This window comes from Balaenoptera borealis (genome assembly GCF_965194805.1).
Source record: "Balaenoptera borealis genome assembly, chromosome: 15".
Classification (NCBI taxonomy): Eukaryota; Metazoa; Chordata; class Mammalia; order Artiodactyla; family Balaenopteridae; genus Balaenoptera; species Balaenoptera borealis.
The window spans coordinates 80,867,864-80,893,226 of record NC_138871.1 but is presented as its reverse complement, the minus strand read 5'-3'; the positions used below and the strand labels follow the sequence as shown (position 1 = coordinate 80,893,226).

Here is a 25,363-nt window from a genome sequence, read left to right as displayed (position 1 = left end):
TGCAACATGAGGCTGCTCGGCGGATCAAGCGGCAGAAGGAATGTGAAAGGTACTAAGACAGCCAATGCCTTCCCAGGGTTAGTCTGACCTTCCTGCTGTCCCCTGACAACTCCCGTTCACAAGCCCCCACACAGCCTGCCACTGTCCACCCCTCCTGACACCTTCCCAGCCAGAGAGAAGAGACCCCACCGGTCACGAGGAAGTCTGGTCACAGACTCTAATTCTATGCTTTTCCTCTGCGGTCAGGCAACACTTCCGAGCCTTGAATTTTATAGCGAGACATTTTAATACTTTCTTAAATATTTTGTGAAAAAACACCACAGTACAGATGATGGGACAGGGATACCTCAATTCCTCTGTTACAGATCCCACCCCTCCATCTGGAACATTCTTCCCCTCCATCTTTCTGGTGCTATGCTCGTCCTTTTCGTTACTCAAAGGTCACCTTCTCAATTGAGGTCTTTCCTGAGCCTGTTTAACTTGTATTCTACACACACAGTCCTTAACTTTCTTCTTTGTTTTCAAAGGTCTTATCATAATCTAATAAAGTATACATTTTATTTACTTATTTTGTTTATGGTGCCCCTTCCTCAGTGGAATGTAAATCTGAAAAGGGCAACGGTTTTTACATATACTTTGCTCACGACTGTCTCCCCAGGATCTAGAATACTCCCTGGCATAAGTAGTCATCTGACAAACATTTGATAAACACACACATAATTCAATTATTTCCTATGTACTGAAGAATTATTAATTTTCAGTAATCCACCCAGGGAACATTTGTTTACTACCCTTGATATTTCAGGTCCTGCTCTAAGCAATGAGTAAAACAATAAATACAACACAGACACTGGTCTTGAACAGCTCATTTTCTAGTGAGATGAAAGTAGATAAATTCAAAGTAACAGAGTGTAAACGTTATGAGGTAAGTAAAGGGCAGTACAAACGTGCATAGAAGAGCATCCAACACAGCTTGGGAGCACGACAGAATGGTGGCAAGTGGTAGGAACCATGCCTTGGTAAGACCTGAACCAAGTGCTAAGCAAAGAAATGCTGGGGAAACATTATAGGCAAAAGAGGACAACATACCGAATGTAAAGAACAGAGAACACACAGGCTGGTTGAGAAATTTAAGCAGCTTGGTATGGCTGGAGTGAAGGAACATGAAGTTGCAGAAACAGACAGAGGCCAGACCACCTTGCTAGGGCAACAGGAAATCACTGAAGGACTGCAGACGCAAGGGAGGATGACCAGACCTCCATTTTGGAAAGGCTTCTCTGACAGATGCTTGGAAAAAGACGCAAAAGCAACAAAAAGGAAGAGACAATGACGTTGGATTGCATTTTTCACTCTTCATCTCGCCTTTCAGACTAACAACCAAATGCTTTCCACAGAGTTGCCAAGAAGTCTCCGGAGAAATTAGCTGGCTTGTGACCTAGCCGTGTGCCATCTTAATGCTATCAGAGGGCACATCTGTTTCTGTTTGGAGCAGCTGAGACATTAGAAGTCATGTGTTGAGGCATCACCACTGGGCCACATGAACCTCGCTGGCTTCTATTTGCACTAGGCTTTAATGCTGCTTCCCGAAGCAATGACCCTGACCAGCAGCTGCCTTACACTACTGGGCCCAGAAAGGGAATGGCTACAGGTGTCAGGAACCACGTCACAGGGTGGGTGAGGATTCCAACAACCAGGAATCCGAGGCCAAGGCCTAGGGTGAGGCAGGAGACCTCCAAGGGACATCTTCAAAGGAAAGAACAGTTTGACAGGAGAACGGTGACAGGAACAAGACCAAGAGCTAAAGGGCAGTGATGGTGGGTTGACATAAGATGAAAGGAAGAAACAGAAATTGGTGTAAAGGGTAGAAAAGGGCAGGAATCAGGTTTCATTATTCTTCACACTATAACACCAGGCTCTATGTCCTTCACAGCAGGCAGTCAATAAATGCTGGATCGATGAAAGGATGTGTAAAATATAAGACCTGAAAATAAAACACTCATACTTTCCGTTGGGAATACAGAAGAAACCAAGACGGACACACCTTTACTTCTAACCCTCATCTGTCAATGTTCTACTTCCTCTCTCTGCACGCTTTAGTCACAGAAATCTTAAGTGGGGTTTCTTACAGAGCGACTTCAGTATCTGAAGTAGGAAACAGTGACAGCCAGATAGAAAAGCTGGGATGGAATTTAATGGTCTTCTCCTACCTTACCTCTCTCAAAGACAATACAGGATCTGGGACTTTCAATTTTCGGTTCAAAGTAATTTACTATCGGGGAAAACAGGAAAAATACAGACTGTACTAGAATTTTCCTTCAAGAGGACTGCTTTCAGTTTTTAGGTAATGAAACCGAAGATCAGGCCAAAATGCAGCTCTGCAGCCAGCTCTTTGGCTTCTGTCGCAGTCTGAACGTGTGGTCTGTGGGGCGAGGGGTCCCAGTCCTCTCACCTGCAGCTCCTCTAATCCACCTTTACGTAACGGTCTCCCGTGGATTTACGGTAAGTGGTGAGTTCGCTGAGGTCAGACAGCCATAATCACCTTCTCATCTCAAGACTCGCTCAGAGGCCACGGCACACATAAGGTGCTCGGGGCGGGGTTTAGGGCTGGACCAGCTGACCGAGTGGCCTTTCCATCCTCTGTATTCATGAAAGGCGGAACACAGTGTTGGGCACGCAGTGTGACCTTAATACAGATTACACACATGGAAACAGTACATACTACATGGGAGTCCTGAGCCAATTATCCAGCACCTGTGTATGTACTACTGAAAAGATAAGGACATTTAAAAGCAGACACCAGCAAACTCCATGAATACTCTTTGCCAGCCATCCAATTGAATGGAATAAGAAAGACATTAAGTACACTGTTCCAGAAATAAACCTGCCACACTTCCGCCTATATAATCACTTCTTTCCCTCAATTTATAACACAGTAGGTCAATTCCTTATTTCACATAAAAACATCCCTGTGATATAAAAGCAAAACAAAGGAAAATTACTAGAGTATAGGATAAAAGTACTGTACAAAGCAGCAGTAGCTATCGAAAACAAAAAAATAAATTCAAAATTTCCGAAATAAAGTAATATATCAACTGGCTAAAAAAAAAGAAAGAAACAGTCCTTTTCTTGGCCAATTTCATCCTAACATACCTATTCCTGAGAACAATACCCACTGACGATAATGAAGCCCTTGGGAGAGTAATCTGCGTGGCAGAGGGTTCCCCCACCCACCTTCCTCTTTTTAAATAAAAACTGATGAATGAGAGCCATAGATTTTGCCACGAATGGAATGTTTTCACATACTTATAGGTTCTTAGATATGTTTTGGATGGTGGAGGCAGCTAGAACTTTGATACTCATGTGAAATTATTTTTTCATAGCTTACTTTGGGTCAGGGAGGAAGAATCCTGCCTCAGTAAAAACTGAACCTTGGATTTGTACACAGAGTGGATTTGAAAGTCTGATCTATTTGCTTACCTACTCCTAAAGTGGTAATTCTCTTAAAATGTCCAGTATAAAAAGGAAATAATTTCCAAACGCTGATGACTAAAGGTGGTGTATACAAGTAAACCTACAGGGCTTCCATTTTCCAGCAGCATCTGGAACACTTCCGTGTCCACAAAACAAGGCACATGTAACTTGAGGCCACGCTTAGGCGCTCTCACTCAGAAATTAACAATAAAGTTAAATAAAAGTGTCAGAAGCTTGGTGGCAAGTAGGCACAGTGTATCTCAACATTTCATCTGCATAATTACTACTCTCATATCTCTCTGGCTTAAAAATAAATAAAAGTGCAGCACCGTTCAAAGAACTACATTGCCTACTGTCCTAAATTAGACAGAGCCATCTTCCTCTTGAGAAGTGAGTTAAAAAGCCAACTCTCCATTTCTCGTCTCCTTTAGCCTTTCCTAAGAATGCTGTAACATAAAATAAATGACAGAAAAGTTAGGGGATGAATCAGCATTCACAATAAATATTAGAAACTCTACTTCTTATTAATTCCTGGAAAAGCAACTACGTCTAACACAGAAAAGGCAAAGGCTGTCAGCCACTGGGAATACAAAGCACTCTGAATACAAAGCGCATCAGTCCCTCCAAAGAGGTAAACGTGTTTGAACTACTTTAGAAAAGCTTAACCCTGCTCATTAACAAAGTGGAAACCATGAGGACTCACCCTGTAAAGAGGATGGCACTTGTCCCTGAAACACGGAGCCAACCGGGCGTAGATCTGTAGGCTATAGTAATAGGCTGCCAGCTGGAGAGAGAGAGCAGAGTGGGACTGCTTTTCAAAGCACCTGTTGGCGTCTAACACCTAGAAAGGAGCACGAGAGAAAGAGCTCAGCTGAAAGAAAATTAGCACAACCATCATAAACCATTACATTTCTAGTCCTTACTGTAGAATTTTGGTTCAAAGCTTCTATCATATCAACTCAAGCTCAAGCTCATCTTAATGTGACTACATTAAAATTCAGAAGACATTATAACGGCAGATCCTATGCACATGAAAGTAGATTTTAAAATCAACATTTCAGCTAACGTTGCAGAATTTACTTTCCGAGTACTGACCACAGTCCTTCCATCTTGCAAGAACAACAAGAAGGAAGTGAAACATATGATAAACAATTTACTGGTGAAAATCCCCAGTAAAGGCTTTTAGCCTATTCATCTTTAAGTCCTTCTTTCTTGGTAAGGGTAAACTTACCTGTGGTAAGGCAAGGAGATAAGCAAGAGCCAAGGTCATATCATTTGGTAAAGCATCGCTTGCCAGCTGCAAGAGAACTGAATGTAGAAAAAACATATATATATTGCATTATTTTATTAGAGGATCCATGTGACATTCATAGTTACTAAGTGTCATGACTTTAGTCCTTTATGATTTCAACAGTAATTCGTTTCAGAGAACTCTTTAAGATCCTTTATGAAAGTCTATTCAGCACCATAGAAATAACAGACTATATGAAACTACGTTAAATGATAACCTTGCCTTAACTCAAATTATGCTGTTACTTACACAAGAGAAAACCCTATTAGTGCAGCTACAAAGTCTAAGTGCAAATAGGTCAGTGAGGATGGTTTCTGCCAGCTAATCTTTTGGTTTTCAAGACCCAGACCAAGCTATAAAATTCTGGATATCAATGACAGCTACTGTAGAAAATGACCATCTGAGCATTAACGATGAGAGCAACACAGCTTTTTGTGAGTGCAGATTTAGGATAAATCTTCTGATTACTACAATTACGATACATGGTTTTGTTTGTTCTCTTCACCACACGCCACAAAAAGAGAACCAGTCTCTTGCTTTGATTATAGAACACCTTACAATATCCCAACCATCTACAACTTTTCCACAAAAATTTTTATATAAGCAACGACCTATCAATGTCATGGCTTTAATAAAGGAGAGAACACTGCCCATAACATCTGTGTTTATATCCATTTTATATTAATAAGGAGGTATTCCATTTAGGGTCTTAAGTGACAAATACCAGGTAGTCACTGTAATCACAATGTAAATCTTTTATTTTTAAAGAATGGACTCTCCTAACCTTCACTAATGAAGATAAACAGTATTTAAATAATTCAAAGTAAATATTTCACTTTGTCAATACACCATGTAATTTTTTCCCAGAAGATTTACCTTCCTAATTGTGTCTTACTTGAACTAAAATTTAAAGCCACTCATATAATCTGAGCTTGGCTGACCATCTGAGCAGGGGGGTGGGTGTGCAGTGAGGAGCCAGGTGTAAGCGGCTGAAGTGTCAGAGGCTGACCTAAAACTCAGCACATCCTGCACATGATTTATGGGGGAAGAAACTGAGCTTTCTCCACTGTGCCTCTGCAAAGAGTTCTCTAGATACTCATTTCCTCTGTGTTCTCCAAATCTCATAAACCAAGTTGGACCACCAGTCAGCTTCAGGCCTCCCAAGGCACTGTACTGTTTTAGAGATGTTTTCTGATCAAAAGCTGCTCATTTCAAGGCCCGTTTCCAAATTCAGCCCTTCACTCAGTATCAATGAGAACTTTCTCTGAACCCGATATTGCTCTAAAATAAGAATCAGAGTTCCTGCCCTTTCAGAGCAAACACACTAAGACCAGAAAAAGTCTTCAAACAAATAATTTAAAAATACAATGCAAAGGGCCCAAATCAAATTTTATACAAACAAGTATGAGAGCAAAGAAGAGTTATAAAATCGCCGAATGTATTCTAGAACACTATCAAAACTGAAGGATGAAGGAGTTAAATTATACATTTTGGACAACAGAAGATGAAGGAAGAAAAAGCATGTAAGCTTAGTCTGCTGAAAATCCTGTACTTCTGAGAAAGATTTACTTAGAGTCTAGAACTTGCACACCATACAAACACACATAGAAACACACACACAATCCCAGGGCTGCCATTTTGGCTTATGTCTGCCTTATGTACTTTACCATTTAATACCTGCCCTGCTGTCCGCGGGACCTTTCATTTGGAGAAAAAACAAAATCCAGTAATTTCACCTACTAATAATTCTTCCCTATTAATTGTCTTTCTTTTTTGCTTTTTTTATGAGATGACCTACAACTGCAACCTTATTTAGTTTTTTTCCACCCCCGTTCTTATTTTCTTCAGATACTTCCCTTCCTTATGCACACAAGAGGCCAATTTTCGAACAAGTATATCTAAACCCGCTCATCAAAAAACAGCCCTGTCTCCTCAGGGCTCAGGAGCCCTTATTTCAAGTGAGTGGCTCAGGCTCCAGCTAGCAGAGGACCACCCCTCTCCCTCTCAGAGTTGTGGTTAGGGCCGGTCTGAGGCCTGCCTGGGAAAACCAGTCCCAAGACTGACTATCTTCCAGTCAGACTTTTTTTTTTTTAAATCCTGTCATCAACCCAATCTTTCACTCCATTTAATGTGCATTTGGCTATTTCCAAAAACCAAAGCACCCTCAAGGGATGAAAAAATATGCTACCACTGAAGATTTTCCTAAGCATATGCTACAGACCCTGAAGGAAATTGCAAAAGGAAAACAACCCAACAAAAAACAAAAACAACAAAAAAGAGCCATGACAGCATGGTTGGAACAAACGCATAGTTCCCAGAAGATACCTTTGAGAGACAGAATCTCCATCTGGATACGCAAGTTCCAGTAGGTTTATTTTTTAAATAATTATATTATTTCACAGATACAATTCACAAGATGGTCACTAGCATTTCTTGAACATATATCACTGAATACAAAGCTTTCAGCAGGCAAAAGAGAAAAGAAATAGTTAATTTTCATGAGCTAAAAGTAATGACAAAAATCACCCTCAGAGGAGTCCAAAGAATCATCACTGTTACTTTCACCAAGCAGTGAAAATAATCACTTTAAAATACAAATATTTGCTCCAAGTGAATAATATCCACATAGGTTTTATTTCACATATACAAACGTGTCCACCATTTCAAACTTTTCTGCATTTTCTAATGCTTTGACACTGGGGGGGTCTTGACGATCCTGGTGAGACTGCCCTCCCAGGGCTAGTCACTTGGCAGGTAGAGCAGACGGCTCCCCGGTGAGCACGCCTTTGATCTACAAACCAACCAGTTCAGAGCCACTTCTCTGAACCACCCCCTCTCTCTCTGGCTTTTACACTACAGAAGCAATATTACCTCGCCCTGATCACCTCAGGGCCAGGCGCCGGTCAGCCAGAGACCATCCCATAGCCCAGAGTCCACCAGGTTATTCAACCTCTCCATCGTAAGCTTGCTCAAGCGTGCCTACCACACCTCTCCTGTTCCTTCCCACGAAAACCCATACTCTGGCCTCATGCCTTCTGCCTCCAGGTGACCTGAGTGCCTCCCCATGTGGCCCAAGTGGCTTGCTGTGTCTTCTCTTTCTAGGGATTGGTGAGTATAAACTTCTTCCTTCATGGCAATCATTTTCATGTCTGGGTGTCTGCCCACACCTGAATAAAACCAGACTCTGGGTACATTTCAGAACAACAACTAAAACATCTATAAATGTACAATGAATCCCTGGCCTACAAAATCAGGCAGAATGATACAGCAGGAGGGGAACCATCTTCAGAACCAGAAAGTTACGGGATCAAAGCTAAGACCCACCACTGACTTACTGCACAAGGTTTTCCAGTTAATCGTTCTGTACCCAGTATCTTTCATATTTCTAAAAATAGTACACTATTCTCCCAGTGAGACAAACATAAAACCCCAGAGTCATCTTGGACTTTACTCTCCTCTCCGCTCCCAACATTCAGGCAGTCATCAAATCCTGTTGAATTATTTCTAAAGAACTCTTTCACACATACTTTCTATTTTCACTGCCACAAACTCTAGTTTAGCTTGTCAGTGTTCAAAACCTGGACTCTTTCAACAACCCCCCAACTCTACCTGATGCCTTCAGTCTTTCTCCTTCCAATCCATCCTTAAAATAGTAGTTTCATACTAATTTTATAGTAAAGTTCATTAAGTACTGTGTAATCATGTCTCTCTCCAGCTGAAAACACATACACGCACACACACACAATCCTACCTTCAATGGTTTCCCATTCCCTAAAGAAGGAAAGCTAGATTTCTTATTTAGCCCTCAAGGCCTTCATAAATATGGGCCAGCTGTAACTTATGGTTTTAACTAATATTATCTCTACCCTATCCCCCAGCCAAATTAATCTGACATTCAAATGACCTATAATGCAAACTCTCTATAAAGAAAGTGCTCATGCCATTCCTCTATATAACAATAATAATAGTTATTATTATCGTAAAATGAAAATACCTATTTTAAAAAAAAATCTGCTTTGATGAGCCAGATATGAGATAGATGCTTTGTATAAATTCGCTCTAAGTGCCACAAAAAACTCTGCAAAGAATACAGTATTAACTTGTTTTTACATAGGCTTGGAAAGCTATGTAAATCACCTAAACTCAGAAAGGCAGTTAATCTGTAAAGACAGTGTTATGAACCAAATGTTTGTGATTCCCCCAAATTTATATGTTGAAGCCCCAGCCTTCAACGTGAGGGTATTTGGAGATGGGGCCTTTGGGTAGTAATTAGGGTTAGATGAGGTCATGAGGAGTGGGATCCTCATGATGGGGTTAGTGCCCTTATAAGAGGAGACATCAGAGTTTACTTGTAAACACTCTACTCTTTCTCCCCCCTCCCTCCCTCCCCCCGCCCTGTCCTGATGTAAGGACACAGTGAGAAGACAGCCATGTGCTAGCCAGGAAGGGATCACTACCAGAAACCCAAAATGCTGGCACCCTTATTTCCAGTCTCCAAACCGTGAGACTAAATTTCTGTTGTTTAAGCCACTTGGTCTATGGTATTTTGTTATGGCAGCCCAAGCTGACTAATACAGACAGGAAACAAGAGATACAAAATAAGATATCTCTTCTTGTCAATATGTATCAGGCTGTCGGCAGTATTATGCTATTGCGAGCAATGAACATATGCCATATTTCTCATGTGTGTGAATTCATAGGATAAATTCCTAGAAGCAGAATTATTAGGTTAAACAATACCCGCAGCCATAATTTTCATAGCTGTTGCCGAATTGCCACGTGTTTTTCAAATTCTCAATCTAAGCCAAGTCCTCATTGCAGCAACTCGACCAGGACTGCTATTTAGCTGGCACAACTCACCCACGCGAATGTCCATTTGGTCCATTTCTCAAGAGGCTTCTTGACATCTATTTCAACTACACAAGATGAAGATCCCTTAAGGTTGGGGTAAGTCCAAAATCCACTCCACAGGGTAAGCCTTCACTCATATTAATTGACTCCTCAGGATTAATCCTAAGAGAAAGGCACCTGGGCTATTTCCCCTCTCTGGGGAACTATGACTCAGACTTTTGCCCCACTGCCATAGGATGAACTCCAGCGAAATCCAGAATAATAAATTCTATTTAAATTCTTCTGTGACTGGGTTCTGTTACTGGTACAGTCCTTGTGCAGATGAAAACTATAAACTCTGGATAAAGCACAAAAGGCAAGTATCGGAAGGCACTGGAGAGGCACTGAAAGCAGACAGAAACTGGAGGGTAGATGCCATTTGGAAAAATGAAATGGCACTGGTGATTTCCCATTTTTACAGCTTCTATCCTGAGGGCAAGCTCCTGTCTGTTCCTTGCCAGGCAGGTAAAATTCAGATAGAGAACCTGAAGTCTTAAAGAACCAGAGCCCAGAAAAACCACAACAGCTGACAAGTAAGAGAGGTCTGATAGTTTCTTATAAAACTAAACAAATCCATAATCTTTGGCCCAGCAATTCTACCCTTAGATAGTTATCCCAGAGAAGTAAAAACACAGGCCCACAAAAACACTGTACAAGAGTTCACAGCAGCTTTTTCATAATAACCATCAACTGGAAAAAGCCTTCATGTCCCTTAACAGAAGAATGGGTAAACTGTGGTATATTCATACAATGGAATACTTCTCAGCCATTAAAAAACAAAAAATGAGGGCTTCCTTGGTGGCGCAGTGGTTAAGAATCTGCCTGCCAATGAAGCGGACATGGGTTCGAGCCCTGGTCTGGGAAGATCCCACATGCCGTGGAGCAACTAAGCCCATGCGCCACAACTACTGAGCCTGTGCTCTAGAGCCCACGAGCCACAACTACTGAGCCCATGTGCCACAACTACTGAAGCCCACGCACCTAGAGCCCATGCTCCACAACAAGAGAAGCCACCTCAATGAGAAGCCTGCGCACCACAATGAAGAGTAGCCCCCGCTCGCTACAACTAGAGAAAGCCCCCGCACAGCAATGAAGACCCAACACAGCCAAAAATAAATAAATAAAATAAATAAATTAAAAAAAAAAAACTTTGTTAAAAAAAAAAAAGAGAGAAGAAAGAAAAAAAAAAACCTACTGATAGATGCAGATAAATCTCAAGTTCTACACAAAAGAATACATCCTGTATGATTCCACTGAATGAATTCTAGAACAGTCAAAACTAATCTACAGCAGGGGAAAATCCAAACATTAGTCACCTGACTGGGAGTGTGGGGTGGGTGTTTTCAGGAAAGAGGCACCAACTTTCTGGGGTGATAGAAATGTTCCGTATCTTGAGAGGAGTCAGGGTTACACAGGTGCTGCACTTGTCAAAACTCACCAACCTTACGTCTACACTTAAGATTTTTGTATTTCATTGTTTGTAGATGCTATCTCACAAAAAAGTAAGAAATACTGACTCTAGTTAAAGATATGCACAGTGCAGTGTCAAGGGGTGAAGTGTAATCATGCCAACAACTTTGAAACGTGTCAGCAAAGAAGCTGGATTTGGTGGATGGACCAGAGCAAGTATAGTAAAGTGTTCGCTGTAGAATCTAGGTGGAGAAGTATACGGGAGTTCACTGTAGAATTTTCTCAACCTTTCTGTGCATTTGAAAATTTTCTTAATTAAATATCTGGGGAAGAAAAGAGAAAAAATTCCTCTCTGGAAACAGTGCCAAATGCTCAAGCTCCCCCGCAGTTATTTTTTTTCCCAAATGGGGTTTCCTGAAAGATCCTTGTAGACAAGTATACACATGCCTCGTCTCCAGCACTAAGGCAGCTGAGTTTCCGGCCACACAAAGCCCATGATGTCCCCGCTGCTCCAAGACTAGAAAGACCACAATCACTGGCATCGGGTATACCACAGTCCCCTACGTCCCCAGGTTGAAAGGGAAGGGATCATATCTCTTCCCTAATCCTTAACACAACTGTTGAAGTCATCTTGTGACATCTTTTTCCTCCATAGCCAGATCACAGCTCATCAGTCCCTACAACCCAGAACCCCTCCTGACTAATAACTGAATTGTTGAAGGAAACTGATGGTGGAGGGACCAGTGGGGAGGGGAGTGGGGAGAGACACGATAGCTGCCCGCACTTCACACCACCCAAACTTTCCCAGCAGCCCTCACTGAGGCTCAATTATTCTTGCAAAGTGGAAATCAAGCCCCCACATACGGGAAGCTTCTCAGAGTTTGAATCTGTCAGCCATCTGATGCGACGCAGGACAAAATTATCAATGAGGATCTGAAGTAGACCAGATCCCATGGGGTTTCACTGGGATCCACCAGATGTCAGGCTGGCCACAGACTGGGTCACAGTGATTTTACATTACCATTTAAGTTTCCCCCCCCCCAAAAAAGGCCTGCCCTACATTTAGCAGTGTGTATGAATTTAATTTGCAGTGCTTATTCTCTAACCTTGAATACAATGCATTTTCTAAACAAGTTATACAGCCAAAATCAGATGAAATCTACGTCTAAGCCTCCAAGCACTAATTCTCTGCAAAGGAAGTGCCTCTGGAAAGCACTCTATGATAAATTTAATTCCAGAACTAAATTCACAGAGGAAGGCTGCCCATATTATTGATTTGGAAATCATTAGCCATTAAATCATTCATTTAGCTAAATAAATAATGATCAGTTTTCTTCAGCTAGTCTCCATAAAAACCTTTTCATCAACTTTATTAAAAAATTCTGAAAAGTCAGCTCATGTTGGGAAGTTTAATTTGTACCATGACCTACTTCTGAACCAAAGTCAGGAGTCACATTTTTACAATTTTTAATTTGGGTCATTTAACCTATATCATTCATCAAATCTGCTGACTTTCTGACAAATATTTGGTACTATAAAATAGCCAAAGATACCTGTCTCAAATATATTAGCATTATCAAGAGAAATCAAACATGGTGATCATTTTGTAATATACAGAAGTATCAAATCACTATGCTGTATACCAGGAACTGACAGTGTTGTAGGTCAATTATACTTCAAAAACAAGCAAACTCATTGAAAAAGAGATCAGATTTGTGGTTACCAGAGGCAGGGGGTAGAGGGATGGAGAATTAGATGAAACTAGTTAAAAAGCAGTACAAACTTCCACTTATAAATAAGTACTAGGAATGCAATGTACAACATGATTGATATATCAACACTGCTGTATATTACATAGGAAAGTTATTAAGAGGGTAAATCCTAAGAGTTCTCATCACAAGGAAAAATATTTTTTTAATTTTTCCTTTACTTCCTATCTATATGAGATAATGAGTGCTCACTAAACTTATTGTGATAATCATTTCGTGACGTATGTAAGTCAGATCATTATGCTGGACACCTTAAACTCATACAATGCTATATGCCAATTATATCTCAATACAATTGGAAGGGGAAAAAAAGAGATACACCATACATGTAAGGTTCATTCAACTCAGAACACCATTTAACAGATGCAACAAAAGGCATTCAGGGAAGGGTATGGCCATAGTCTGTTGACTGACTTCTTACAAATTTCAAGGGTTAGGAATAAATATCTAAATGTACTTTTCAAAAACATGAAACGTCTAGTATTCTAATGTATCAGACCTATAAGATCACATTTTATTTGTACCTACTTTATAATAAAGTCACCTGTTTATCTGCAAAAAAAAAAGAGATATCAAATGTGATAGTTCATGAAAATTCTTCATAAATTCATAAACCCAAATGTAAATTAAAGGGATGATTTATATTAAAATCACCTCTATATTTAAAAAGTACCATTCTTAATACACACAGTAGGTACTCTGAAATGTTTTTCCCATTCAATTCAACAATATTAGAAAAAAATTTTTTTTTAATATTTTAATGGACTTGGGTTCTTTCCCATGATGGAATATTAAAATCTGTCAAAAAGGACAATTTGAAGAAACACTGGGGCAGAAAGAAAATACCTAAAATCTCACTAAAATCTCACAGACACTACAGTACTAAGAATAGAACACATGTCTCTGGGAACTTGGATTCAGATTCACCAAAAGCATAGTCTCAATTCCTGTCCCAATAACTGTCATGCATGTATTGTACCTACCCTCATCATTGTGAAGAGACACTGATTTTGCACCTATCATATAGAAAACCCTGGTAAAAGTGTTAGAAATAGATACAGCACTCAGGATATGACCCTTAAGCTGAAAAGACCAGACACAGACATAAAAGATACAGGTGGCTTTCTCCAGGCTGCCAGGAAGCAAGTGTGTCAGAGTTTGAAGAACAGACATATGACGGTTGGAGAGAATCTATTATCTTACGTGAAACATCCAAAGGGTCTTAACCATGGTTTCACAACTGAATTGCCTGAGGAACTGTAAAAGATATCTGATGTGTTTGGACCCCACTTCAGGGATTCTGAAATAAATGGTCTACATTGGATCCCAGGCTTCAGTATTTCTTAAAAATACCCTAAGTGATTCGAATGTGCAACCAGGATGGAGAGCTATGGCAGCAGGCCTTGAAAACAAGGTGAAATCATAATTGGATGGACTAAAGTACGAGATGATCAATGGCAAGGAAGTCAGTGCAGGGCAGGACTAGCCTTCAGGAAAAGGTGCACAGACGGGGCCCCATCGTCATCACTACAGAGCAACAATCCAGGGGTGGAACATATAGGCCGTTATGCCCATTGTACAGATAAGGAAACTGAACAATATTCTTCTGCTTGAAACCCCCACAGCATTCAGCAGCAGGTTCATTTAAAATGTTTAACTCAGTACCCGCGTTCCTTCCAGCCAACTGCTGCCTCATTTCTTCACTGGTTGCCCACACTGCCTCTCCTCTCCGGGTATTAGAGTAACACACAAATCCCTGAAAGATCATGATGTCTATCTTCTTCACTTCTGTGCGTCTTCTTCCCTCTATCTAAAATATCCCCCTTCTCCCTCTTCCAACACATCTCCCTCTCAAATTCCCCCCTTTTTCATCTACTATACTCTTATTCATCCTTCAAAACTCAGGTCAAATACCACCGGCTCCAGGAAGCCTCTCACACGCCCTCTTAGCCGTCATACGCCTGTCATCCCAATGCCTCTTGCGTTTGCCTGTCTTAGCGCTTACACATAAATTTGTCTCCTCACTCGACTGCAAGCCCACTGAAGATGAAAAGAGTGTCTTCTTTGACTCTGTATTCCAAGTACAAGGACAGCAACTGGCGCACAGGTGGCTCAAGGACCACGGCTTCAATGAGTAACGTACACATGGTGAGAAAGGGAACCGGAGGGGACCCCCCGGTTCATCATTCAGTGTGTCACCCCGATCCACACAGCTCCTCCAGAACACCTCTATCTGCTTCATGCTTCGAGGTCGTTTTGACACCTCATCATTCAGTTACCAACTACAGCAAAGATGATCAAGTACTGTAAGAACGCTATGAAAAGAGGGGACAGGCTAACCCAGAAATCTGTGCCCCACCAGGGCCTTATGCTCAACTACTCTCCACCCCTCTCCAAAAACAGGTCGGGAAAATAGCAGAAGCCTTAGTAAACTGAGAAACCAGTGTGAAGGGGCCTACTTAAGGATGCAGCCATCTTTCAGACCCTTAGCATGTGATTCCATTCTTTTGTCTTTTCGTAAGGCATACCTTCTGTATGAGAGGTATGCAAATTCACATGTATATGTCATAAGCTAAATTCTAAATTAAGATATTACATGAGTCAGTGTTTCCAAATTCCGGTTATTATTTCAGTCCTTTATTATGCCAATTAACAGATGATACTTCTATGTCTAACCCAGTAATTTCTTAGGCTCTTAGATTTTATCTGCATAAGCTATCCCAATAATCAATCATAATTTAACCCATGAATAACTAGAGACAATTTTTTTTTAAAGAAAAGAAGTAATAAGTGATAATTAAAAGGGGAAACAGCAATGCAACTATACTCTTCATATATGTTCAATGTCATTTGTAAGATGTCATGAATTTAATAATAGCTTTTTGGAGAAAAAAAAGAAACATAAACGTACTCATCAGCTGTGACTTTACCCTGATTTCAGAAATGATAAGAGATAGAAAAACTACAGATGATCACATGCATCTCAGAACTGAAGAAAAATGGTATGCTTTGGAAAAACCTCCAGTATCCAAGGGCTCTGCACAGTGGACAGGGAAATGGTATTTGCTTCCTCTCTTCCCAACTGCATGTAAATATTGATTGAAAGAATGATCTAGGGCTTCCCTGGTGGCGCAGTGGTTGAGAATCTGCCTGCCAATGCAGGGGACACGGGTTCGAGCCCTGGTCTGGGAAGATCCCACATGCCGCGGAGCAACTAGGCCCGTGAGCCACAACTACTGAGCCTGCGCGTCTGGAGCCTGTGCTCCGCAACGAGAGAGGCCGCGATAGTGAGAGGCCCGCGCACCGCGATGAAGAGTGGCCCCGCTCACCGCAACTAGAGAAAGCCCTCGCACAGAAACGAAGACCCAACACAACCAAAAAAATAAAAAAATATAAAAATAAATTAAAAAAAAAAAAAAAGAATGATCTAAAAATAAGTTATAGCATCAGGTTTCTGGGAACATGGCAGTTCTATTCCCCACACACATTTCCCCAAGTTTTATTCCACACAGCAATGTGCTCCATTAAGAGACAGCATCGTCCAGGCTCACTGGCAGTTAGATGTAGCCAGTAATAGGTAAGCGGAAGTCCTGGACAGGACTGCCAAGAAAACTGTTTTCCTACCCCCCGCTTTCCTCCTTACTGATGCCTGGAATATAGACAAGATAGATGGAGCCCCAGTAGCCTTTAAATCCTGAGGTATCCACTAAGGATGGTAGAGCAGAGAGAGAGGGAAAATTGAAAAAAAACAAAAAAAGTCAAGGCAATTACCCTGGAACCTTGAAAAGAAGGAGGCTAAAGAGGAAAAAAGTACAAATGGCAAGTTGTCTTTGGTAAACTTGCATACATTTCATTCTTTTCAAAAAATTTCACATGGAAAGATACGTCACCATGCAGAAAATTCTTAAGATGAAATATACATCTACATTTCATGAAACAAGCACTTAAACGTTCTTAATTAATCCATAAAAGCAGGAAAAAAGGAAATATCTATTGAGCACTTTATATCGTTCACTATAAGAATCACTTTACATAATTAGCAACCTAAAGATAGGAATTATATCTTATTTACCTTTTAAATCCTCAATTAGTAAGTATCCAGAAAAGAGTAGATACTCCATAAATGATTTAAATCAATGAATAAATAAATGTATAAATGATGGTGTCAAGTTAAGCTACTCAAAATTACTGAAAATGTTATTGTTTTTCCCAACTCTCATTCATTTATACAGTCTCATCTATTATTCTCCTAATATGAGTTACACACTGTCGGGGAACTAGAACCTTCTTTCATACCTTCTGTTGTTGGAAATACTTCTTCTCCTTCAGTTTTAGTCTCTGCCAGTTTCCCAGTTCTCAGCAATACTTCTGCAAAGCTTTCTACCGGGACATGCTGATAGGTGTCATAGGTCACTTCAGACTAGACAAAAGAAGCAGTTACACCATTTGGTAGGGTGTCTTTTTCTCTATAAAGATATTCTTAGAAAACATCATGATAGGAATTTTATCTTCTGGTAACTTGAATTATAGCTTCTCACTTACTAAAGCATATTATTTTATGTAAAATTATAAATTGATTTTAGTCTCATAACATGTTGTAATGTATATGAAACAAATCACATAAAACCAATGAACAACATGAGTAAGAACAAAGCAAAAGAAGTACATTTTCAGGAAAATTGTAAGTTCTGTTCACTGTAAAATGCCCACAACACCATGACAGTTAAATCTGTGTTCTTAGGCACACTGTACCTTACCTCTACAACAAAGGGATTGGAGATGACAGATTCGTAAAAAGGATGACAGCCTTGTTTTTCTAGGCCTTCATTGGCTCTGGTTCCAATTCGATAAGCACCACCAAATTCTTGTCCCTAAACAGAACGAAGTGAAGAACACTGGATAAAAAGAAAGAGACCTGGGAGGGGAGGTGGAGGAGGAAAGGAAGGAAGACAGAACAAATAGATTTCAGGAGAAACTCATCAATGTGCATTGTGTGATCCAAAGAGAGAGTGTCAGAGTGACACCGATACCCAGCGGAGGATGTAAGAATAATCACCACATTCTAAGCGCAGCACTTCAACCTTACCCTGAAGGGCCTTTCGATTTTCCTGGTCACTTTGATATCACTGAATCAGAAACATCGAAGCAATCGGTGTTACACACATGGCCAGCATTCTATACAACAGTCAGAATAACCTTTCCAAAACATCATTCTGTACATACTGTTCCCTTGCTCCAAAATCCTTCAGTAGCTCTGAATAATGAAGTCAACAGTATTCAGTCTCAACTGCATAGAATAACATTCAAATTTATTAAATGTTAATTAGCTTTAAAGACTAACTCTCCACACCAACTAAACCATCTACTTTATGCATCCTACCGGCCTCCATGCCTTTCTTCCATTATGAGGGTAACGGTCCACGTTAACTGCCCACCTCTCCTTCCAGGCCCACCTCAGACCGCACCTGCTGAAACTGCACCAGATGCAGACAAGGTACAACTGGGCTGCCTTCACCACTCCCACCTCCTCCACAACTACAACCCACACAGATGCCTTCATAAGACTGGTCACCAGTATTCCTCATTAGCAGTATTATAGTATCCCTACCACGGTTAACTGTCTTTATGTTTTGCTCTCCTCAAATAGGTTGTAAAGAGCCCCTTACTGGAAAAGGCAAGTAGAAGATATTCACCCATTCCTCCAAAGTTTATTGAGCACTTACTTTAGGCCAAGCATAGCCTCAGGAAACAATCAAGCTCCTGCTGCAAATGATGTTAAAAGTTACAACTGACACTTAATAGAAACTATATATTAGGCACAGTATTAAACATTTTATCTAAGACATAAACCCTCAAAACACCCCAACAGGTGAGAGAGAAAAGTAACCCTAATCATAACCCAGTGTGACACATGAAATGATGAGAGCTGCACAGACTTAACCCAAAGTCAAGCCCATTGCAGGTCAGTAAGTGGTTTCTTCTGGGCGATCATCCTTAGTTCTCTTTCCTGCATATCCCACATTCAGACCATCATCAGGTCCACAAAATACATCCCCAAACCAAACACTTCCCACTTCCTTCATGGCTACCCTAACCCAAACCACCAACATCTCTCACCTGGAGTCCTGGAAGAGAGATCCGTCTTTTTGCTTCACTCCTGACTCACTACTGACGGCTCTCTACACAGAAGTTAAATAAACTTATGAAAAGTAAAGCTGGATCACACAACTGCATTGTCTGAATTTTCCAACAGCTCTCCGTGTGGCTGAGAACAAAACGTGTAGTCCTTACCACAGTCTACGGAAGGCTTTATGTGGTGGGCCTCTTCACCACGTCTCTGATCTCATCTCCTACCATTCTTCCCACTCATCGCTCTGCTCCCACTTACTTTGGCCTCCTTTCTGTCCTGCAAAGACGTCACGCACATTCCTTCAGAATGTACTTGCCCTACTCGGCTCAATCAGCTTTCTGCTCAGAGTGATTCCTCTTCTGAGAAACTAACTTCCCTAATCAGAACTTCACTCCCCCGGGTATCACTCACTATTCCCTGACCTTGCTTATCTTCATAGTACGTAGTTACCTTCATAGTACTCATTACCACCCGCCATTTCATTATTATACAAATATTGTATCTGTTGGTTTCTTTGTCTCCTCCACTGGGATACAGGTTACACAAGGGAAGGGAATTAGACTGAAGAATTTCCCCACTCCTTTCCCAGGGATGAGCACATTATCTGACACATGGAAAATGCCTGTAAGTATTTGCAGAATGAATTAATACATAAGATACTCAAATGTTCAGGGTGCATTTATAAAAAGGCACATGTTTCTTTTTCCTCTTAGTTTTCCAGTGTGAGATTAAAGGATGGATGGCAGTGTGAGAATGCAGAGAAGACAGCAGGGACACAGTGGGTTAAGATGTCACAGAAAGCAAACTCAGTTGTTCTACTGCTTGTCTTGACCTCTACTTGCAGAATACGTGAAAGAATGGATTAAACCATTCTCTTTACCTAAAGGCCCTACTAAAGACTGAATGTTTGTGCCCCCTGCCCCAAATTCATATGTTGAAATCCTAACCCCAGTGTAATAGTATTAAGAGGTGGGGCCTTTTTTGGAGAATAAAACCGCCTCTGAGTGATTAAAATTTAAAGAAAAAAAAAAAAAAAGAGGTGGGGCCTTTGGTAGGTGATTCGTTCATGAGGGCAGAACCCTCAGGAATAAGATTAGTGCCCTTATAAAAGAGACTCCAGAGACGTCCCTCACCCCTTTTCCCATGTGAGGACACAGCAAATAGATGGTGGTCTATGAACCAGGAAGCAGGCCTGCATCAATTACTAAATCTGCCAGCGCCTGGATCTTGGACTCCCCGGTTTCCAGAACTGTGAGAAATAACTGTCTGCGGCTTAAACCACCCAGTCTACGATATTTTTGTTACAGCAGCACGAGAGAACTAAGACAGCCCCCAGGCTGGCTGCTAGCACTTCTCTTCCACTACTGGCCTATAGAAACACAGCAAAAGAGAGAGAGCCTTGATAAATATCATTTTCCTTTTCATCCCAGTAAACTTCAATTCTGACATATAAACCAAACCGTACTTAAATCCGTATCGGTGTCTTTTGCAAGTATTGTATGGTAGTATATTACATTCCATAAAATCAATTACTCATTCCCTATCTGATGCGAGGCCTAGATTTCTTAAGAGATTATTTTAATAATCCAAAGAAGATAAAGCTGTAACGACAGTGAAACCAACTGAAGAGCATGCTAATGAACTGATATAAACCACACCAACTGAATTAAAAAAGCAAGATGCATTGCTTACTTGAAGGGGTCGAAGGTAAGTCAATGACTTCTTCCACCACTGCCCATCGCTGACGGCCTGCAGCACAGCCCTGGTGGTGGTCGTGGTGTTGGAAAGGACTTTCATGGTGGTAGCAGTGGTCCAGTGGAACAGGTCAGCTGAGTTGCTGCCTGGGACACTTACTTCATCCTATGTTAAAAAAAAGAAAATGGCAAGACCAAAAACGTGGGAAGTCACAAGGAGACAAATAGATCTAAAAATCCACCTTTGCCAGTAACAAAAAAATGTGAAACAAAGCACTATTAGCATATTGTACCTCCTCGAATCATTTACAAAAGAAAATTCGGTAAAGGAAAATACATCTTATTGCATTAGTCAAAGAAATATTTATAAGGCAAATAATGGGTTCATCATTTTTTTACCAATATAATATCCTCCAATGAGATACTCATGTTTGTTTCTTTGAGAAGACATTTTAAAGTATTTATTATTTAGATTAATTAAGAAATATTCATTTGAACAGTGCTACTGTGACCCAGACAAATACAGAAGATTCAGATGATCCATCTTTAAATGTTGAAAGGCATTTTGTTTTTCATGTAAACAAGTGGATGATTATTAGTATTTAAAAGGTTTATAATGTGGAACCTCCTGCCAATCTTGAAGCAATCAGCTAAAATTCAAACTCTCCATTTACTAACCCAAGAGATTCCATGTGGAGGAAAATGCCAATACATTAACATTTGTTTAAACAGAAATGACAGCAACTACATCTGCTTTTGATCAAAGAAAGATAAATTTGTTCAACAAAAGCCAAGTTTTTGGTTTAGCATCTGTCTACTTTTACTTATTTTTTCTGTCGTATCCCAGTTAAAGGAAAGAAAAATTAAGGTCTAGTCTTGCAATTTAAATAGCTTTCTTGTTAATAATAGAAGAATAGTTTAATTTGGCTATTTAGGTCTGTATCACATCATTCATTAATATGTTATTTAAGTAATAAAAAATGATAAATCATATAATCACTCAATAATTACCAAGACATCATCACACAACAAACACTTAGGACAAATTCACCATTTTAGACCAACCTGACAGTTGCCATATCTGGTTGGTAGAATTATGGCCCCCCCCAAAAAATGTCTATATCCTAATCCCTGGAACCTGCAAGTATATTACATTACATGGCAAAGGGCCTTTGCAGATATGATTAAAGACACAGACCTTGAGGTGAAGAGATAATCTTGAATTATCTGAGTGGAACTAACCTAATCATGTGAGCCTTTCAAGCAGAGAACCTTTCCCAGCTAGGGTCACAGAGATGCCACGGGGGAAGAGGCAGGAGAGATGTGAAGCATGAGGGGATTCAACCCATCATTGCTGGCTTCAAAGATGGAGCGAGGGGGCCATAAGCTAAAGAATGCGAGAAGCATCTAGAAGCTGAGAAGAAACTTCAGGTGACAGCCAGCAAGGCAATGAGGACCTCAGTCTTACAAACACAAGGAATTAAATTCTGTCAACAACATGAATGAGCATGGAAACAAATTCTCCTCTAGAGCCTCCAGAAAACAACACAGCCCTGCCAGCACCTTGATTTTGGCTGAGACTCTAAGCAGAAATCCACCCAAGCCTGCCAGGTTTCTGTCCTGTGGGAATTATAAGAAATCAATTTGCATTGTTTTAAAGCTGCTAAATTATAGTAACATAGCAGTAAAAGAAAATGACTACATCATGTTAGGATACTTAATAATTTCTAGAAAAGCATTTGAATTTTATTCTTACTGCTAAAGGGAAATGTATTTAAGCTGTATTAACCGATACTTAAAATTTACCTACTTTGCTGTTGGTTTTCTCAAAAGATTTTCTAATTTTTAAACATGAAAAAAAATTGTGTCCCAGCACTAGAAGAAGTGATAATTATGTGATGCAACAGAGGTGTCAGCTAATGCTACAATGGCAACTATACTGCAATATTAATATACCAAATCAATATATTACACACCTTAAACTTACACAATAATGTATGTCGAGTGTATCTCAATTAAAAAAATTTTTTTAAACCTCTGTTTCCTATGGGCTTTCTGGACTTTGGGAAAGGTATAAACCATCAACTCAATGCATTATAAATTATAATTTAACAATGAAAACAACACAGAAAAAAGGATGATATGTTAAAAAAGAAAAAATCATGTTAAATTGATTGTATATAAGGGCAACCATGCTAAAAATAACTGTTTGGAGTTCACCTGCAAATAAAAAACAGCACTTCTCCTGGAATTCAGATTTCGTGGCAGATACTGAAGCTTGTTTCACCCGACTCTGTTCCGGACGCCTTACAGACTGTGTTGCTAGAAGCTGAAAAGCTGAAGACTACGTTTCCCAGACTCCTTACGGCTCCTTATGACACCACACATGACCTAGTTTTCCTCAAACAGGTGCACCCACGGCATAAAATTTGCGAGGTGAAACTACAGTAGAGACCATACTTTCGTTATTACTGTGCTTTTCTACTGGCAAGCAGTATACCTAACTTTTCTTCTTCTTTTTTTTTTTTTTTCTTTTCTGGTCGTCCTAGTTGCTTTTTTGCAGTAGTGGCTATAGAAGTACCAGCACTGCCCAGACCCTAGTTTCACGGCAATAAAGGACAGTAAGGACTACCATTTTGCTGGCTGGCATCTTGGTAGAGTCAGTGTAGCACTGGAGCCAGCTGATAAGGAGTGGCTTTCTGATTTCCCAACTTTTTATGGCAGACATTGGCTCCTGTAGCAGGCAAGCGCCTCAATATTTTTCCAGTAGTTACTCTTAAAAACACACCAAAGCCTGCTCCTCCGGTCCTTTGAAAGATTTTGTAAGACTCCAACTCTCATTAAAAAAAAAAAAGTCCTCTTCTGTTTATAACAGCTAGAATGTTTTCTGTTTTCTGTTACCTACAACTGAATCATGATTAATTAAAACAAATAAAAAAATACAGGCAGGAATCAGAAAGATCAGCAGCATCCCCTTTATTCTGGAGTGGAGAATATGGCTTAAACCTCCAGTTGTAACGAGGTTCAAATCTTTCTGCGAGTCTACATCTTGGAGTAACTTTTCCAAGGAGGAGTTGAGTCTACAGAGAAGACATATCTAAGGAAAGTAATCATAGCAGCCCAGCAGTAGAACACTGGGCCAAACAAACTTCCAGAACTGCCCTGAACCTGTGCTGTCCAACCCAGCAGCTGGCAGCTACACAGGGCCACTGCACACCGGAAATGCAGCTACTCCAAACTGAGACGTGCTGCTCATGTACAACACACCGGACTGTAAAGACTCAGTGCCTAAGTAAACAAGTAAATAAAACAGCCCACATGTGTTTAACTTCAAGGCACAAAAACTAGAGCAGAAGGCACCCTCCTATTGACAGGCAAAGCCAGGAGGGAACCCAGGGAGGCTGCGCCTTAGAGTCTCAGTTCTTTCTCTCAATTTCAGCAATCGGGAAGGTTAAGGACCCTCTCCTCTGCATGCGTGGTGGGTTGGGGGATGGGCTTAGGGAGACCGAATGAAAGACTGAAGCTCATTATCAACACTACTGAAAAGACAGGGTAGAAAGACCGACATAGGAAAAAACACAATTCTCCCTACAAGAGCCATCTTAACGGTAGCTGCCACGTCTTGAAAGCTTGCTATGTGCCAGGGCTTTACGAAGTGCCTTATGTGTATGCTGGGCATAAAAACTGCACGGGAACTCGAAAACCAAAAATAGTTGTTTTAATGGTAGCATCACTATAAGTCTTTCCTTAACTTCTTCACTATTTGAGAAGATGGCAAGAGGCTCATTTCTTCTCCACTTTAGTAGCACACACAGCTTGGCTCATCACGTCTGACTTAGAAGAAAAGCAAGCTGATTCCAGCTCCTGCACTCCGGAGGCCCCTCTTTTCTAACACGGTCACAGCCCCAGCCAAGGAGCTTCCACTGTTACGCGGCGGTGTAGGTGGTGCCTCCAACTCCCGTCCCGCGTCGTGGCGGCAGGGCCTCTTCCCGCTGGGCAGCTCCTCAGTGCACACGTCACCCTGCAGGCTCATCTGGGCTACTGAAAGCTGTGCATTCCTGTACGTTCTGCTTCTAAGCTTCTGCCCCCAGTAAAACTCTGCACTGAGGAGAACTAGTACTGTATATACATGTCCCTCTCTGAATAACACTGCCAAAAATAGTTCTTTGCCAGAAATAAGTCTCGGAAGGAATCTGCAGTAACTAGACATTCTCTTTCTCCCCTTCCCTCTCTATACATGCATATATATACACAGAGAGATACAAATATAAATATGTGTGTATATATGTTAATATATGTAAAATATAGTAAGCATCTCAATTTATGTTATATTTTTTAATTACTTAGAAAGCTACACCTGGGAAAAAAACAGAAACTAATCAGAATTCATTCACCTGCTCGGCAAATACTCACCGAGTGACTCCTATTTGATGTTATACTATATTATACTAGGCAATAAGGTGACAAAAACAAGGAAGGCAGAGTCTCCGCCCTCAAGGAGCTCAGAAACTAGAAAGAGAGGCAGAGACATAGACAAACCACTGCAGAATAATATCAGCTTCTGTAACAGAGGTACACATAAAGTACTATGAGAGCATAAAGAGAGGTCACACGTCCTCTGCCTAGAGGCACAAGCATAGAGAGCTTCACACAGAAAGCAATATTTCAGCAGGAAAGAACTTAAGGCTTCCAAAGAAGAAATGGTGAT

The 25,363-nt window shown here is 40.6% G+C and overlaps 1 protein-coding gene and 1 long non-coding RNA gene across 3 annotated transcripts in view; one reads left to right on the top strand and one right to left on the bottom strand.

Annotated features, from left to right (window-relative positions):
• The window catches only part of NBAS (NBAS subunit of NRZ tethering complex), a 345,856-nt gene that overhangs the window by 119,477 nt on the left and 201,016 nt on the right, over positions 1–25,363 (bottom strand). For both annotated transcript variants that reach the window (XM_082357496.1, XM_082357497.1), the window contains 5 exons: positions 20,654–20,821; positions 17,589–17,702; positions 17,128–17,251; positions 4,703–4,779; positions 4,175–4,312 (listed from right to left, as the gene is read on the bottom strand). In XM_082357496.1, coding sequence (XP_082213622.1) covers positions 4,175–4,312; positions 4,703–4,779; positions 17,128–17,251; positions 17,589–17,702; positions 20,654–20,821 — 621 coding nt within the window. The remainder of the gene's footprint in view (positions 1–4,174; positions 4,313–4,702; positions 4,780–17,127; positions 17,252–17,588; positions 17,703–20,653; positions 20,822–25,363) is intronic.
• LOC309612178 lies at positions 17,711–20,078 on the top strand. Its single transcript, XR_014235032.1, has 2 exons — positions 17,711–19,930; positions 20,001–20,078. It is a non-coding gene; the product is annotated as an uncharacterized lncRNA (long non-coding RNA).